The 18476-nt window shown below is 42.9% G+C and overlaps 1 protein-coding gene across 6 annotated transcripts in view; it reads right to left on the bottom strand.

Annotated features, from left to right (window-relative positions):
• Positions 1-18476, bottom strand: part of MAP7 (microtubule associated protein 7) — a 135162-nt gene that overhangs the window by 9719 nt on the left and 106967 nt on the right. For 4 of the 6 annotated variants that reach the window (XM_064169119.1, XM_064169121.1, XM_064169122.1 and 1 more), the window contains 9 exons: positions 15044-15189; positions 12382-12497; positions 11701-11978; positions 9544-9727; positions 7284-7479; positions 4103-4204; positions 3766-3816; positions 3618-3675; positions 1117-1255 (listed from right to left, as the gene is read on the bottom strand). In XM_064169119.1, coding sequence (XP_064025189.1) covers positions 1117-1255; positions 3618-3675; positions 3766-3816; positions 4103-4204; positions 7284-7479; positions 9544-9727; positions 11701-11978; positions 12382-12497; positions 15044-15189 — 1270 coding nt within the window. The remainder of the gene's footprint in view (positions 1-1116; positions 1256-3617; positions 3676-3765; positions 3817-4102; positions 4205-7283; positions 7480-9543; positions 9728-11700; positions 11979-12381; positions 12498-15043; positions 15190-18476) is intronic. The other 2 variants (XM_064169118.1, XM_064169117.1) reach the window with 2 other exon arrangements.

Below are 18476 nucleotides of genomic sequence, written 5' to 3'. Positions count from 1 at the left end.
TTCAACAATTTCTCAAAGTCTGAGTGACTTGCTTGATGGCTACAGAGATTCCAGTGTTAAATACCTGCCTCCCCAAATTCTCCTTACAGAGGACAAGAGGGTTTTTTTCAGAACACAAAGTCAAAATGAGTCGCTCAGTATCTCACATGAGGGCCTTCCAGTTTGTAAGCAAAACTTGCTATTATTTCCAGCAGTTCAGAAATCAAAACACCTAGGTTGAAAGCCCAGTGCTCATTATTCCAATCACAGACTAACACTGCAGATCCAGAGTGCTTTTTATGAAGCTTATTTCATGGAAAAGAGCAGGAAAAAAAAAAAACAAACCCTTTCCATTAAGACTCAGTTGATGTAATAACACATTGCTCCAAACACTGCAAAGAATGTGCTGTACTGGTACAAAATTCTTCCCAATCAGTTGGCAAAAATGGGTTACTGCTGTTGTGGGATTAGGACAAACTGAACTACCGTAGAGATAAAAGTCCTCCAGGGACCAGGAAGTCTTAGGGGAACAGACAGGATATTGTAAACTGTTATTCCATTTTCCTTTCCTGTACGTCTCTGTATAATCAGACATCACAGCCAATTCTCACACTCTTGCCCTCCTCTCTGCTCCCAGCACTCACAGCTGTTATCTCTCTGGTTTGTGGGGGAGGTTGTGGCCTTCTTGGCTTGCTAATTTCTTGCAATGCCACTGGCTTGTTGGGGGGCAGGAGGTGGTATTCAGGCCTAGTCAAGGCCTGGTGTGTCCAGCCTGGAGGGGCAGTTTGGCCTGCTCCTGGGCCTGCTGAGGCTGAGTGTTGGTGGGGGAGCTTTTGGAAAAACTTTGGAAGGTTTTGGTCTGGTAGTCCCAGGTACAGAACTGGGCCTAATTTCTGTATATATTCCTTTTCCCTGAATGTTTTTTGTATTTCTGTATATATTTGCAAATACCATTCACATTTAGCCCCTGGTTCTGTGCAAGTGCTTATATTTTACTCCTTTGGGGTAAAATACCTTTCTGTCCTTTTGTCCTGGGCAAAACTAGGACAATTGCTAAGTTGCTGTCCCAGAAAAGAATTTGTTACTCTAGTCACTCTTCTCCTCTAAATATCACCCAGCACTTAGCAGTGCTCTTACCTGTCCACACTTAGAGGGGGTTGATGTGAAGCAATCACATGTGAGCAGGGGACAGGTGTCCCATTGTGTGGGGACTGTGCTCCAAGCTGAAGCTGGGATCCTCCTGCAGGTTCCAAGGTTGATGCAGGACTGGTTATGACTAGAGAGAGAAAACAGATATTCACAAAAGCAAGCCACACCATCTACCTGCAGATTAGGGTAAAACATGCCCTACAAAAAACAGCACAGTCAAGGCAAGCTACACTTCAAAAAACAAAATTCCCACAACCCTCCCTCCCTTGCTCTTTTGTCCAGGGCACATCAGCAATGTTTCAGGTTAGAAGTAAAGGCCACAGATTTCAAAACTACTGCTTTATGGACAATAAACATTTTACAATGATGTACACAATCCCAACATACAAATCAGTGGTCAGGACAGGCTGATATCTGAGAGAACATTATGCTGGCACTTCTCATGCAGCAAGGGAGAATGGAATAGGAGAACACCAGGAAATCATCAATTTCACACACTGGTATTTCTTGGTTGCTGTGATGATCATGGACTGTGACCCAAAAGAAAATCAGGATGAAAAGTCTCCACAGAAAGAATATTTCTTTCAACAAGTGCCAAATCGCTGCTATAAAGTACTGTAAAGAGCAACACAAAATTAGAGCATCCTTGTGCATCATCCAAGTACCACAGGATAGATGCTACTGGCCTTCCTCAGGATGTTCCTTTAAAGTACAACTACAGTCTTCTGCTTTGCATCTACAGCCACACTAATTCACACACAGCTTGGTAAAAGGAAGCAATTGCACACCACCCATACCAGCATCTGCTGTGATAATCACAGGGATATACTTATCTTGGTTACCCAAAACCTATCTGAGACTCTCCTTCAGCTGCTTTTGGTTTGCTAAGCTCTAAATGCTTGGCCTGAAGTCTTTTACACCAAATGTCTTAGTCTGATATTTGGCAGTTCTTGCATGAAAGATATTATCAGCCCAGGTTTCAGTGCTTCTACAAGTGGAACATGAGAAAAAATACACTGGATTTAAAGGCATAAGAAGGTTCTGCCCGGAAAAGGCAGATTTTATCCTACTTGAAAGCAGAGGCCAAATAGGATACAATCTTCCAACCCTGACCATTCTGTGATTCTGTTACACTTGCAGCCCAGAAAGCCAATCAGACCCTGGGTTGCATCAAGAGAAGTGTGGCCAGCAGGTCGAGAGAGGTGATTCTCTGCCTCTGCACCACTCTCATGAGACCCCAACTAGAGTACTGGGTCCAGTTCTGGAGCCTCCATTACAGGAAAGACATGCATGTGCTGGAATGTGTCCAGAGAAAGGCCAGGAGGATGATCAGAGGGCTGGAGCATCTCTCCTATGGAGACAAGACTGAGGGAGTCGGGGCTGTTTAGTTTTGAGAGGAGAAGGCTCCAAGGAGACCTTATCGTGGCCTTCCAGTATCTGAAGGGGGCCTACAATAAGGGTAGTGAGGGACTTTTTAGGGTACTGAGTAATGACAGGACTGGGGGCAGTGGATCCCAGCTACAGGAGAGTAGATTTAAATTCGGCATTAGGAAGAAGTTCTTCACCATGAGGGTGGTAAGACACAGGGGCAGGCTGTCCAGGGAAGTGGTGGATGCCCTATCCTTGCATGTTTTCAAGGCCAGACTGGATGTGGCTCTGGGCAAACCGATCTAGTGGACAGTGACCCTGCCCGTGGCAGGGCAATTGTTAGTAGATGACCCTTGAGGTCCCTTTCAACCCTGACAATTCTGTGATTCCGTAATAAATGGCACAAACTAATGGATTTTGTTTCACTACTGTGAAGGCCACAGAGACAAAGGTCCCATCCTAGGGGATGGACCTGGTTGTCCCCAGAAATCATCGTTTTATTATTCAGTCCCATAATCCTGCTATCACTTTATAAATGGGCAGCAAAGTCAAATCTTTCTCTTTTCTTCCCCTCCATTGTCTCCTGTTAGGCCCAAGAAGGCCATTATTGCAGAGCTGGAAGTTTGCTGCAGCCTGCAATGAAGGCTGCAGGCAGGTTTACTCCCACATAGTTACCACAGATGAGACTGCTTCCAGAAATCCAAAAGGAAGGGAGAGAAAAGAGAGAGATTAAAGTGGTGCAGCAGTGTGTGTGTGTGTGTGGTGGGGGGAGGGGGGTGGGGGGGTGGCAGTAAACCTGTCTGTGGCCTTCAAGGCCACAGCAAAGTTTGAGCACAATTTATAGCCTAATGGGAGACAATGAGGGGGGTAGAAAAGAGCAAGATTTTACTTTGCTGCTCACTTATAAAATGATAGCAGGATTATGGGATTGAATAACAAAGTTACGGTTTCTGGGGATGACCACATCCATTTCCTGGGGCTGGACCCCACCTCTTTGGTCTTCTTAAGGAAACCTGGGACCCTCAAACTACCACAGCCAAGGTTCAGACCTCTGTCTCAGACTATTGTGCTTAGGAGGCATGTATTCCCTTGCTTGGTCAGGGGACAGTTAAACACAGTACCTGCTTCACCAGTGCTATTTGCCTTTGATATATGTCCATTTTGCTGGTCATTGGTTTTCTACAAAGGAAGCACAGTTTGTAAATTAAAAACAGCACTAAAGAAGTGAAACATGCCCAATATTTAGTCTTGTTATGTAGCAGCACTGACCTTATCTACAGCTTCTACACGCCTAGTTCTCTTCATGATCTCCTCAAGCCTCTGCAATGAAAAGCAAAAGGGCAAAATAATGTTTTCAGGCATTAAATTAAGACTATTTCTCCCAAACCACAACTCCTTGCCATTTATCAGGTGCAGCAGCTTACTGCCAGAATAGTAGCAATGATTTATTACTGTTGGCAGTTTTCCTTTCACTTTCATATCAGGCAGACGGGGTCTGCAGCTTTTCTGAGGGTATATTTACGTCCTGGGTAACTTCCTACAACTGAGGTACAAGCAAACTGCTATAGCAAAATTAATTACAGTTTCTCTGCATGGACTGAGTTACCTTTTTCCTTTCCAAGCGCTCTTGCTCTTCTCTTTGGAAATGCTTCTCACGCTCTAATCGAATCCGCTCTGCCTCTTCCCGTAGGCGAGCCTCCTCTTCTTTCTGAGTTGATGGTAAAGGAAAAAGAACTGAGAAATAATTTACTATCTAAGGGTAAATTTATGCTGATATCTGCTTAACTATGCATATCTATAACACCCTAGGAAAAAACTTCAAGTCACCAACAAACTGAGGGTTGGTCTCTTCTCCCAGGCAACCAGCAACAGAACAAGGGGACACAGTCTCAAGTTGTGCCAGGGGAAGTATAGGCTGGATGTTAGGAGGAAGTTGTTGGCAGAGAGAGTGATTGGCATTGGAATGGGCTGCCCAGGGAGGTGGTGGAGTCACCATCCCTGGAGGTGTTCAAGAAAAGACTGGATGAGGCATTTAGTGCCGTGGTCTAGATGACTGGATAGGGCTGGGCACTAGGTTGGACTGGATGATCTTGGAAGTTCTCTTCCAACTTGGTTGATTCTATGATTCTCAGACTGAAGTGCAGATTTCTTGATTATTCTCCATGTTTTGTGCATCATTAAGAGATGTGTAACTAAGCAAAGGACATTGTGTCTGTGCAGAGGAGGGCAACAAAGCTCGTGAAGGGCCTGGAGAATAAATCTTATGAGGAGTGACTGAGGGAGCTGGGGCTTTTAGTTCGAAAAAGAGGAGGCTGAGGGGAGACATCATGGCTGTCTACAGCTACCTGAAAGGACACTGGAAGAAGTGGATGCTGGCCTCTTCTCACAGGTAATTAGTGACAGAACAAGAGGGAATGGCCTCAAGCTGTGACTGGGAAGGTTTAGATTGGACAGTAGGAAACATTTTTCACAGCAGGAGTGGTCAGGCATTGGAATGAGCTGCCCAGGGAGGTGGTTGAGTCTCCAATCCTGGATATGTTTAAAAGTCATTTGGATGTGGTGCTTGAACTTTGTAGAGTAGAGATATTGGTTGGACTTTGTGATCCCGAGGGTCTTTTCCAACCTAAATGTTGCATGAAAACACATCAGACAAAAAATAAGGAATACATTTCCTTAGCTTCAGCATTAGAACAGCAGCCAGTAAAGTGTTAAAGAGATTACTCTTTTGAGTGGTAGATGGTTTTGAGAATCAAACAAAAGCAGTAGAATATTTTGTTTGGCAAACAGATTCATTGCTTAATGAGACCGAGGACAAATAGAAACAGATGCATTTGCACAAGCTTTCCATTCCTGCTTTTTACATTAAATGTAAAACTTGTCTGGAATATACTGTAGAGAGGCCTTGCTCTCCGACAGCGACAGTGTTGTATCATGGAACTACTACAACACTTCACTTGGTATGGCTGTAACATCCAAACCCACTTGGCCCTGTGACTGTTATTTTTTTGGGGGGAAGGTGTACCCCGCTTTAGCACTTCAGAAAAGCAGAATGCATCCTCTTACCAAGGAAGCTGCAGTTTTGGAGGATATTCACTAGGCACAATCTTTTAAACATTTATTTTCAGAAACATACATCTCATTATATACCAGAAGTAAAAAACAAATGCCTATGAGGCAGACTGAATACTGCATTTTGGAGGAAGAGAAAATGCACCTAAGAAGAGCAAGCATGTGTGAGATGAACAGAATCCTAGCCAAAGTGCTTATCGTAGCCTCTCCTGAAGTCAATAAACCAACAGCACAGCCATCAAATATAAGAACACTTGAAAAACTGTGTTTTGATTTATTTACTCTTATGTCTTTTGAGTAGCTGCTCTGATAACAGGCCTGTATCAGGTAAAGGCTCTTCTCCACTTGATTCAAGCGATCAAAAGCCACTACTCCTCACTTGTTCAACACAACAGCAATCCTGGGCAATGCCTCCAACACTCTGAATAGTTAGTTACTTTGGCACCCAGACTTCTTCTAACAGTGGGGACAGACCATTCTCTGGTGTAACACCACTCATTAAAACCTTCCAATACAACTCCACTAACTTTTCCATTGTGATCTCTCAAGGACAGGAAAGGATTTTTCTGTAAGTAAATCACAGAACCTTAGAGGCTGGAAGGGACATCCAGAGATCATCGAGCCCAACCTACTTGCCAAGGCAGGATGCCCTTGGGTAGTCCACACAGGAATGTATCCAGGTGGGATTTGAAAGTCTCCAGAAAATAAGACTCCACAACCTCTCTGGGCAGCCTGTTCCAGTGCTCTGTCACCCTCACTGTAAAGAAGTTTCTCCTTATGTTGCGGTGACACCTTCTGTGTTCCAGTTTGTAGCTCTTGCTCCTTGTCTTATTGCTGCTCACCACCAAAAAGAGATTGGCCCCATCCACTTGACACCCACGCCTCAGACATTTATACACACTGTCACCCTCACTGTAAAGAAATTTCTTCTCACGTTGAGGTGAACCTCTTCTATGTTTCATTTTGTAAATAAATCATACAGGGAGAAAAACAAACCCAAAACTCATCTCCCTACTACATAGTTTTTGTCAATGTGCTAGCTTGAAGCAGGCTAGAATGTTTTGGTGAGAAGAACTAGATTACAGGCTGTGGAAACAAAAGAAGAATGATGTCTACTTCCCTCATAGGCTTGCTGAGATGCATAAAAATGTAAGTCAAGACATAGATAAGACACTCGGCACTCCACTCTCACTTGGGCTGCTGGCTGAGCTACATCTTACTCTCTAACCTCACCCTCCATTTTGGGACTAATCCACTTTGCTTCCTAACCCCCTGGCTGAACCTCCATTCTTCCTTGGGACTGGGGTAAGGTTGAGAGGGGTAGGGGGAAGGTGGAGGAGTGGTTAAGAGCCCCTCCTGGGGACTTGGGTTTCTGGGAGGGCTGTTGTGTCTCTGTGTTGCTTGTTTTAACTTGTCTATTTCTGTCTATAGCTGTAGATATTTGCTTGTATATTGTGCTAGCTGTAAATATAAGCTTCATTCATCTTTCCAGAGCTGGCTGAGTCTGGTCTGGGTGATTTCTAAAGTGTGGAGGGGTGGGGAACACCCAAACCATCACATCTTTACTCTTTGAACCACTCTATGGAATAAACTCTGTCCTATATACACAGCACTTAAATTTTAAAGATCCCTTTAATCTAGGTGCTGCATAAGAGATGTTATTTCACCAGCTTCAGTGCCAGCCAAACTGGCATGTGAATTCCCAGAGGGGAGCACACCTGTTTCTGAATGCGTTCCAGCTCTTCTCTCTCCTTCTGCTCTCTCTCTTCTGCCTGCCGGCGCAGCCGTTCCGCCTTTTCTCGCTCCTCCTCCGCATCCTTTCTTTTTTTCTCTGCTTCCTGTCTGCGAGCTTCTTCCTCTTCTCTCCGTGCTCTTTCTTCAGCTATCCTCTGTGACAGCTCTTCTTTCTTTTGCCTGCAATCATGAAACAAGCATAAGAAAAGTAAGGGAAAAAAAAATCAAAATCAAACCACCAGATTCCTAACCCAAACCACCAGCACTGCAGAGCAGCTGGATTGAGGCTGCACTGCTGTTTAGTTCATACATTGTCTGTTCTGCTTCCAGCAGGGGCCAAAGGTGAAGGGCTACAGGAAATTCAAAAACCCTGCAAGGCAACAGCAATACTTCTCCAGCTTGTGTCTGGTTTCACCAATGTATGACTTGCACACCTTCTGAATCACAAACAGTACTGATGACTTAGCATAGTTTGCAAAGGACTTTCTGCAATTTCATTTCATCCTATTTTGAAATAGTCTACATTTCCAGAGCTAAATTTATCTTGAGATTTGAGTGGTGCCACCTAACCTCAACTAATGCTTCCTCTGTGTCATAGGTTTGAATAACTTTTCCCCTTCACCTTTGATGTTACTACATTTATTTAGGACTTTGTAGCTAAAGTATCAAATCCCTGTTAGAGCAGATAGTCTTCCTAGATGAAGAATCCTCATCTATTTAGTAGATTTGCATACAGGAGCTGTTCTATACTTGTGATCTCCCAGGTAACCAGTGACAGAACAGAAGTGCAGTCTCAAGCTGTGGCAGGGGAGGTTTAGGCCAGATGCTAAGAAAAGATTCTTCACAGAAAGAGTGACTGGCCATTGGAACGGGCTTTCCAGGCAGGTGGTGTAATCACCATCCCTGGAGGTGTTCAAAAAAAGAAGACTGGATGTGGCACTTGGTGCCATTGTTTAGTTGATTAGATGGTGTTTGTTAACAGGTTGGACTTGATGATCTCAAAGGTCTTTTCCAACCTGGTTAATTCTGTGATTCTGTGCTGTCTGCATTAATTTTCCTAGTTTTACTGAATTTACTACCTCAAAAATGATAAAGCTCAACATTTAAGACATGGATTCACTTTGGATAGCACATAATGACCTCTTCATTTTGTTCTGCTCTTCTACTAACTTGTAACAGTTCATTTATTTTGCTGATCACAACTCACATGGTACTTCAGATACTCAACTTCAAACAAAACTGCTTCCCTTAGAAATAAATAGCCCAGACAGTACCACCACATAAGTTAGGATCATTTCCTTATATGCATTCCTTTGTGCTTAGCAGTACTGCAATTCAGCTTCTATTTTGTATCTGGGTGATGTAAGATACATCTGAATCTCTTCAGAACTTCTTTATCTCACTGAAGAGCAGCTTTATCTCACAGGCCACAACTCCTTTCAAGTTCATTTATAAAGACACTGCACAGAGACTGAAAACTCCCTTTACTGTGAAACCTGATTATTCTTTACCTTCTGTTTTCAGTCTTTCTGTTTTAGTATTTAATCACCACACTACTCTTATGCCACTGTGATTTTTTTTCTTTAAAACTCTTTTTTAGAGGGACCATGTTGTAAGTGAAGATATTTTAACTGGCTTTGCCTTGTTCCTTCATTAAGCAGTGTTGTGAAAGAATGCCAACAAATTCCAGAGGCATGGCAGTCCTCCAAAAAGGTGCTCAATTTATGTTACAATCATTAGTATTCAGATGGCTTCTCATCTGCTAGTAGTAAATGAGATAGCACCAATCACCCTGCAAAACTGCTGGAAGTCTTGATCTCAAATGAGCAAACAAAGAGGTTTAAGTCACAGCTGCTGACACCTGAGCACCATCCATGGTAGGGATCTTTAAATTCAAAGTAAGAGACATTGTGCCAGTCACAAAGCTTGAAAACAGCTGTGCAGAGGTCTCTAACTTCAAGGTATAGGTTAATCTCTGTTAATGTCTGAGGAAACAATGAACCACTGCAACAAGGATCTGTTCTCTCCTTCTGTCCTATTTTAAAGCACTCTGTGGGATAAGTTTTAGCTTTACAGATCTGCTTATGTCTGCCTATGAAATATCTTAGGAGGAAAATTAGTTTTGGGGAGCAACTCCCAGCTCCTGAATTTCAGTACTGCACTTCATACATCACGACACAACAGAACAAGGTGCTAGGAAGCTGCTAGAAACATAACTTCTCCATTGCAGAAGTCTAGAATCACCTTTCAAGCTCTTCTCTCTCCCTCCTTTCCTGCTCCTCCCGTTCCCGCTGCTCACGGGCAAGGCGCCTCTTCTCAGTCAACAGCCTTGTTGCTTCTTCAGGGTCCATTGTGCCTGCAGAGGTCTTTGTGGGGACTGGTGGTGGAGAAAGAACTGGTGGAGCAGGAGGTTGGGATGGGCTGGCTGCTGAAACAGGTAGGAAGGAAAACTTGTTTGTACAGACACAGATATTTTGAACTGTCAATGGAATCAGGCTCTGATCTTGGGAAGACACATGTAAGCTAAGTCATCAGGAATTGCCAGGAGGGGATTTTAAATCTACATTTCTAGCCTCTCTTTGAGATATTAAAGCATTTTCCTCACCTGACTGACAGCTGACAGATTTCCCTCTCCTTCATCTCATTATGCATACAAACACAAATTCAGCTGCTTGTTCTCTGATGAATGGTCACATGTGCTGACCTCTATGCAGGTCTTTCTATAACTATTTCAGGGCTTTCACTTTGAATTCAAATGATACAATTACACCAGTAAATTAAAGAGTGACAGGGCCTGCTCTCTAGCCCTGAGAGAAGCTGGGACAGTTTAGCCTTAGCCAGAGCACTGTTCTCTCACATTATCAAACAGGGAACAGTCTAGGCCTCGGTTAATCTCCAACATGTTTGCTGGGAACTCAAAAAAATTTTGGGATGGTCAGATATAAAGACATAAGTAATCTGATCACCCTAAAGCCTGAGAACCCCTTCAAAGCTATACTCTTAGTAGTTCAGGATACAGAAGGTAAGAAAACATGTGACTACAATTACAGTCTGGATCAGAAACATACCAGAGAGCCTTTTTAATAGTTAAACACTATAATGAGAGAGCTCTTGCACCTCAGTCCCTTTTAATTTACTAATATTGACAAAGGCAGGGCTGTCACTCCTGAAAACAGAACAGCTTTGTGCTGCTTGGGCCTCACTTCTTGCCTTAGGTGCTGAAGCTGGCAGCATAACAACTACTTTGTTTAACGCACACCTGCCCTGCTGTCAGAAAAGATGTGACAACAGCTTGCACAGGCACACCCAAAATGCCTTTAAAACTTTATTAGTGAAGTCATGTGAGATCTGCCTACAATACTATAAGTAGCTCCATCAGTGATCATTACCTGTTGACCTGGCTCCTGTGACTACAGCAGCTGGCAGGTAGCTGAGTGACTCAGGCTAAAGGCCAATGCAGTGAACTGAAGAAATCAATTAAGTTTTCGGCTTCTCCTAGGTCTGTGTTGCAGGCAATGTCCCTCTAATCCCGAATGCTACACTTGTCTCTCTCTAGATTCCTGCACTCAACTAGTGGCTAAGTTTTGGCGGTTTGAGCCTTTATTTGGAGTACAAAGCCTGCCCTCTAATCTCACACGTGAAATGCTTAGCCTGAGGTCACAAATGTTTGGTCTGAACCATCATCTTCTCTGGCTTCGGTGAAAGACATCCAGTTTGAAGTGCCACTCACCACTCCTTCTCTTCTATCTCTCTCCACCAATTTCTCTGCTGTGAACAGAAATTACTTCACTTCTGAGCATCTTTATCACACATAGCCTGTTTCCATACTAAGTGTCCTTCTTTCAAACTCAGATATTGGCTGACTCTGCAAAGCACTCAAGCCTCTCTTCCTTCAGAGCTAACCCAAACAAGTATTGCATTGTTTCACTTGTACTGGGGAACTTGTAAACATTTGCAAAGATATCTTTGCAAATCCCTGAAATCCTTTTAGAAGGAAGCTTTCTCCTAAAAAGGAAAGATGCAAAAAGGTTATCAGCAGTGAAAGCTCATGCTAACATGGTAATCACTTCTTTACATGCCCACAGCAACAGATGCATCCATCTGTTAAGGTAAATCTCTATGTTATTGCAGGGTTGCACCCTGTGTGATATCCCCATCCAAAAGGACAAAGAAGGGGATGTGAAGCCAGACTGTGTGAGGCAGACCTGCATGTTGTTTTGACTATTACAAGCAAGAGGGCTGCAACTGTTTACACTTCCCTCATGATGGCATACATGTGCAAGAATGTTCTGAAGAATGTTTGATAGAAAAGTACTGAAAATTATGTTGTTGCAGAGAAAGGGTAGGAAGATAGAAGAGATTCTTAGACATTCCATAATGTAAAGGAGGTTCTCTCCTTACCTTGAGCAAGCTCTGCTTGGACAGTGAGCTCTTCGCTTGTAGATTCTCCAGCACTTGCTGAAGTTCCTTTACTCTCTTCTGTCCTCTCCTCACCAGCTTTTTCAGCTTCCTTTTCTGGTCTTTTCTTCTCAGTCTCTGGTTTGACCTCCTTTTTGACTGGCCGGATGTTGCCAGGAGAAGGAGGACGTGCCTGAGTAGAGGAAACTTTGGAGGAACCAGGTGGGGAAGTTATCTGCTTGGGTGTGCCAGGCAAAAAAGGCAAAGACTTTGATGCATGCCTGTGTAACCAAAGAGTGCCAATCATTAACAGACATGCTCTGCTGGACACCACCTACATATCACTTCTACAACTACAATAACTAACAGTAAAACAACTTCTCTATTTCCTTGCAATCAGGTAGGACTGCTTGAGCAGCTGATTAGCTTTCATACAAAGTACTGCTCTCACAACTCTCTGGATGCGTAAGCACCAAGCCCAGACAAGAGGAAAGAAACTAGGTATCTTCTCCCTCCTTCCCTTTCCTCAAAGCAGTAGTAATGTTTTTCTAAAGCAAGACAGTTTTTGTTGCAGAGAGGAAACACCTAAATTACCAATTAAGTGTGCAATGTTTCACATTTAATTCACAGAACAATCAGGGCTGCCTATAGCTTAACCCCCAGCTAGGCAGGTACTTGGCTTACCAAACTGGAGAGGGAGCTGGTGATCTAGCTTTGGGGTTGGAAGAAAAATGACCGCCTTTAAAACTGGCTGAGAAGCAGGATGAGAAATGGTCTCTCTCTCTTTCTTTTTTGTCAGTCTATAGTTTATCAAACAAAAAGACAAAGTCAAGCCAGAGTTCACATGGCTAAAGAAAGAGAAGCAAGCTCAGTTAAGGGTGCGGGGTTGGGGAGCTGGGAAAAAGCAGTGCTCAGTCAATAGCTTCTACAGCCTGTTTAAACAAGCTAATTAACATAGCCCCTGTAATCTGACACCACCTTTGACAGTAAATATGCATTTGACTACAAGAATTCTTTATCATATTTTCTACTATCCTAAGCCCTTTGCAGAAGCTGATTTTTACCTACACAAAAATTTACCTTTTAAGGTTTGATATTTGCTGATTGCCACGGACTACCTTCCAATACTCCCCATAGACCCAGGATGTCTTTTGAAGGAAAGGCAAAACATTACCTGCCCCCTGCCTAGGCTCACACTTAGTCACTGTGCCCACAGAGCACAAGACTTTTTTACTTCTGTGTTTGTATATGAACACCACAAATGCTCCCCAAGCTCCAAATGTGGCACAACAATTATCCCTTTTTTTGGATGATTTCACACCACAAACTTTTTTGCCATTGATTCTCATACATGGTAGCAATTTCCTCGTTTCTTTCTATGTTTTTCATCTTAAATTTTATTTTTAAACATATTTCTGTTACAGTTCTGTTTGTTATCAATAGAACTACTGTTTTAAAGACACATATCAGAATTTAGGCATCTATATACTTCCTCTAACCACAGATGGAGAACTACAGGCTTTTGGAACAATGAGCTCAGACTCTGGGAATCTGAAGAATAGGAACATTGGAGAGTACAACAAGCTGCCACCCAGTTAACGTGCTGCAGAGAGGCTGCTACTCATCCTCACCTTGGCTGGGGCTTAAGCACAACGGCTGCAGCACGTGTACCCGCTGCTTTCAAAGCTCACTAGCTGAGAGCTCTGCAACACTCATCTACTGAACTGAAAAACAGGTTAACAACTGGAAGAAAACTGAAAACAACTTCATGAACACATGGATTCTCGGTTTAATCTTCTTAATTTCAAGAAGGTTGTGAGTTTGGTGGGGTTTTTTTTGGTGGCATTCTTTTATGTTTGGGATTTTTTTTATTATTATTGTTTGATCGATTTTTTTTGGGGTCATTATCACTAAAACTAGTTATTTTGAATTGCCCACACTGCAACAGTATTAGTGAGACATGTTCTTGCTGTGATTCATGCAATTTTCACAAACGCAGCCTCCAACGAGGCTGCCAACAGCAGCACTTCTTCCTGGTATTTTGCCTACGAGGCCAAATAAAAATGCAAGCACCTCTTAGAAAATCCTTTGCAGAGATGACTTCACTCTTCTCGCATGCTAAACAAACTCACGCTGTAGAGTACAAGGGAAAATATAACTGCTCGTGTCTAGTAGACAATAGCTGAACTGGACCTGACTGCATCCCATTGGCTTGGAGCAGACTCAACATGAATTTGGTCTGCCCATATCACACTGTTCTGATCTGCCCCAAGAGTGCAGCTCAGTGACAGTGCTGCTACCAAATAATTCAGAATGAACAGCTGATATGTGGAAAGCCTCGTTTACAAACTAGGCTTCTGAATGAGGAAACATTTACTATCTTTATCTCCTAAGAAAGTAAAGCTGAATTGACAGTGGACTCAGAGGAGATAAAATGCTACAGGATTTGTGGTTGCTGGCAAAAAATAGATTCCCCAGAGGGAAAAGCTGCAACACCATCTTGGGCTCTGTAAGTCAGAACAGAATCCACACTGTGAGGAGGTGAGGTATCTGCTCTGCAAACATAGGTGTTGGGCAAATGTGGATGTTTATGCAGTGAACAATCCATGTGGACAATTGGGTCATGTGTAGTGGGTCTGGGCTGAGCTAGAGTTAATTCTCCTCAAAGCATCTTGCTAGTTCTGTGCTTTGCAGTGCTGTAGCTGAGTGCTGATAACAAAGCAGTGTTTTGGCTACTGCTGAGCTGAGCACTCAGGCTGCGTTTTTCCAACATCTTGCCACCTCAAGAGTATGCCGAGAGCACACAGCCAAGCCAGTTGACCTAAACTGGCCAAAGGCATATTCCAGGCCATATGATGTCAGCTCAGATATAAGAAAGAAGTTTAGGGAGATTCATCCATGGCATCTGTGCTCCAAGCGAACTAAGAGTAGAGAACCCTGCTTCCTGAGACCAAGTATCATCCTACTGATGGGAAGCAGAGACTAACATCTCTGCTTTTGCTTTCCATGCAGTCTATTGCTCTGCTTATTGCTACTACTGAATTACTTCTACCTTATCACTGGCTTTTGCTATATTTTCCCCTCTCCCCAGTCCATTTAAGAAGGGGAGTGACAGAGCAGCTTTGGTGGGCATCTGGCCCCCAGCCAGGGCCAAACCAACCACACCATGTTAGCACAGAATGTAATTATATTTCAGTTAAAACCCAGTGATCTACAAAAGAAATTGGAGAGGGTGGGGAGAATCAGACTTAATCAAGTACCCTGAAAACTATTTGTGCCCCAGGAAGCAATGCAATCAGGTGCTGAAGGCATGAGGTGCTGGCTCACATACAGGTGGCGTGCTTACCCCCGCGAGATGTGGTGTTCTCCTACGTCCAACAGCATCGGTAGAGGCATAAAGTTTTGCTCGTTCTGAATTCCTACATCTCATGGTCTTGTAGGACAGAGGACTGATGGGGCTGCAAGATGCTGAACGGGGACAAATGGGGATAACTGCGGTGTTTGTTGGGTTTGTTAGTGATAAATTTCAGTTAGAGAGCAGCATTGGAGAATTGACAGAGGAAAGCCAGCAGGAACAGAAATAACCGAGAAAGACAGAAAAGAAAGAAGGTATTAATTAATATATAGAGGAATAGTTAATTATCAAGTCAGAACCATCATTTCATACACTAGCTTGGACATGCAAAGTAGTGAGGCAGTTTAAATAGGCATTCATGTACTTTTCCATTTGTAAAGTACTAATATGGTTTAAATAAATGAAGAAGTATGGCACAAGTGGGTAGCAGAGAGTAACCAGATCTTTCTGCTGAGTCTTTATGCTGCTGCTGGTTCTGAAAAACCAGTGGGCACAACGACTGGTCTGACTGGCTAGCTCACATACCCATCAACACGAGTTTCAATTACATTCAGAATAGGAAATGATCAAACTGAAATCAGAATGCCTATTCATTGGAAGTGAAGGAAAATCACAGCAGATACACACAAAGATCAGGACACAGTAACAATACAAACCAGTTTCATCTAGGAAACCAACGGAATTGCTACCTACTGTCTCTAGCAAGCAGTGTGCTTTTAAAAAGCCCTCTTTCAGGAATAGCTAAAACCCACTCATTTAAGAACTTAATGTCGTAGTTTGAGGGGTCCCAGGTTCCCTTAAGAAAACTACAGGTGTGGAAGCTCATCTCAGGGGAATGGACCTGGCCATCTCAGGACACTGCAATATTGTTATTCTGTTCTGGTTTACAGTATCTCAGCTTATAAGGCTTCCCTTGCCCTCCCTGCCTTTTCTCCATTTCTTTTCTCCAGGAAGAGCATGTGTCCCTATTCTGACTGACAGGCTTCCCTCCTCCTGCCTGCCTTTTCTCCACTTCTTTCCTCCAGGAAGAGCTGTGTCCCTGTTCTGACTGATAGGCTTCCCTCCTCCTCCCTGCCTTTTCTCCCTTCACTTCTTTTCTCCAGGAAGAGCATGTGTCCCTATTCTGACTGATAGGCTTCCCTCCTCCTCCCTGCCTTTTCTCCACTTCTTTCCTCCAGGAAGAGCATGTGTCCCTATTCTGACTGATAGGCTTCCCTCCTCCTCCCTGCCTTTTCTCCAGGAAGAGCATGTGTCCCTGTTCTGACTGACAGGCTTCCCTTCTCCTCCCTGCCTTTTCTCCCTTCACTTCTTTTCCCCAGGAAGAGTGTGCATCCCTACTTATCTCAAAGTTTGTGGGAGGGGAGGTGGTTTCTAGCTGGCAGGGGATTTTGAGCTGTGTCATGTGGGCTGCTGAAGCCTTATAGACCTAAGCTGGGAAGAGCAGTTACTGAGGGTGGAAGGGGTGGAGGATTGTAGAGGGCATGTTTGGGCCTCTGTTTTGGGTGTTAGTCCAATAGACTTGGCCTAGTTTGTTAGTGTACTTATTCTACCTGATTGCCTTTTGTATATATGTTCCTGTAAACAGAATCTCTTTTTAAACTTCCAATCAGTGTGCAGTATCTTCATTCTTACTGTTCAAAAGGAGTAAGAGTCATTTCTGTCCTCCAGCCCTGGGTAGCTCACGGCCTCAAACTGGGACACTTCTAAAATATCTTGATAAAGCTAGAATAATAGCTGACTTCAACGCATTCTCAACAGAAAACCTGTCCACACCTTATAAAAAGCAGGCTAGCAACAACAAATCGACTTGGAAAGTAATTTTTGAGTAACCAGGATGGCAGTTTTTGCTGGTTTCAAAGACTGTCACTTGACAGAGCTCCTCCAACACCAGCTTATCAGATATGCAGTGTTCTGATTACATGTTCAAAGAGAATTTCCACGCTACAAAAAGCATTACGGGGAACTTCTTGCAACAAAGTATTTCTTGGGCTTTCTCTTGGGTCAACTGAATGCAAAGACTGGGGAAAATATTATTAGTACTGAGTTTGATTTGGCTGCTCCTGTTTGCCTTACCATAATTATTATTCAGCATATTAGTGGCAGTTACAGAGGTAACTCTCTAGTTTTGTTTGAAATTTTAACTAAAGAACTGGATGCAGAAGAACAACAATAAGATAAATCTGTATCATTTCATTTGTTTGCTGGACTAGTATATAATCTGCTGTGTAAATAATTTCCTCCTTCTTCACTTCTGCCTCCTGCCTGGCTTGCTTCCTAACTCCTCCTCCCTGATTTCTGCACTAACCTTGGCTGGGTAATAACAGTAAGAGCCTTCTCAGTTTTCTCACTGGGGGAAGGAGTAGAAGGTGGCTGTTAGCCCCTTTTGGGCTTCATCCAAGGGGTTTGAGGAACAATTCAAGGGGAACCCTGTGAGAATCCCTGTGTTATTTCTAAATTGCAAACAACTCTAAATATTTCTAAATATACTTTTGTATATATTCATTGCATTAAATGCTTGTAAATTTTAGCTTGCTGTAAATATATTGCTTCATTTGCTTCTAATGCCTCTGAGTTGGTCTGGTAATCTTACTGGGGGGGAGGGGTAATTTCAAGCCACCACAGTGCTACTTGAAGAGAAAATAGATTCTATATGGTATCCTACCTATCTCCTCTTTTTTTTTTTTTAAGTAAAAGAGAACTACATCCTCAGTCTTCTTGATAAAAACACCCACCAACGTTTCTTCCCTGTAGCTCCCTCTAAGAACACCTAAAAAATGCAGTGCCACACATAGCAGCTGTGCTGTTGTAAGACTGGAAGGATTAACTGTTACAGGAAGAGCTCACAGACTTAACAGCCCTAACACTGAGAACTCTGCACTGAGAAATTAACATTTTGAGTTAGAAGTCTTGTGTAAGTGTCACAGCAATAGCACTTATGCTTGTCTTGTCATTTATAGGGATTTATATTTAATAAGATATTATGACTGGCTTAAAATAGTTCATTAAAAAAAAACAAACAAACCCTAAGGAAAAGGAGTTTTGCTTGTATGGGTTTTTTTTTTTTGTTGTTGAGTGTATCTAGAATGGATAGAAGACAATGGCACAAGATATGTTTTTAATTGCTTATGACTTTACTGCTTATAACTTGTGTTGTTCTCATTCTAAGTGCAATGATTCTCTTGCTGCAAGTTGGTCATCAGAGTAAGCATTAAAGGACAAGTAGTTCATTTTCATTTGCAGTGTTGCCAAACAATGCTTTAGGCAGCATTCCCAGTGCTGTACCAACAGGATTACATCTATCTTGAGGAGCTTTTGATGTTATTTAGAAAACATTTTGATTTTGGAGGGTTATTTTTCAAAAGATCCAGATGTACTCTTATGCTGGATGTCTCCAATAGCTCACTTGAAATTTAAGGACATGAAT

This window comes from Pogoniulus pusillus, chromosome 31 (assembly GCF_015220805.1).
Source record: "Pogoniulus pusillus isolate bPogPus1 chromosome 31, bPogPus1.pri, whole genome shotgun sequence".
In the NCBI taxonomy this organism is placed as follows: domain Eukaryota; kingdom Metazoa; phylum Chordata; class Aves; order Piciformes; family Lybiidae; genus Pogoniulus; species Pogoniulus pusillus.
This window is presented reverse-complemented; position numbering and strand designations above follow the sequence as displayed.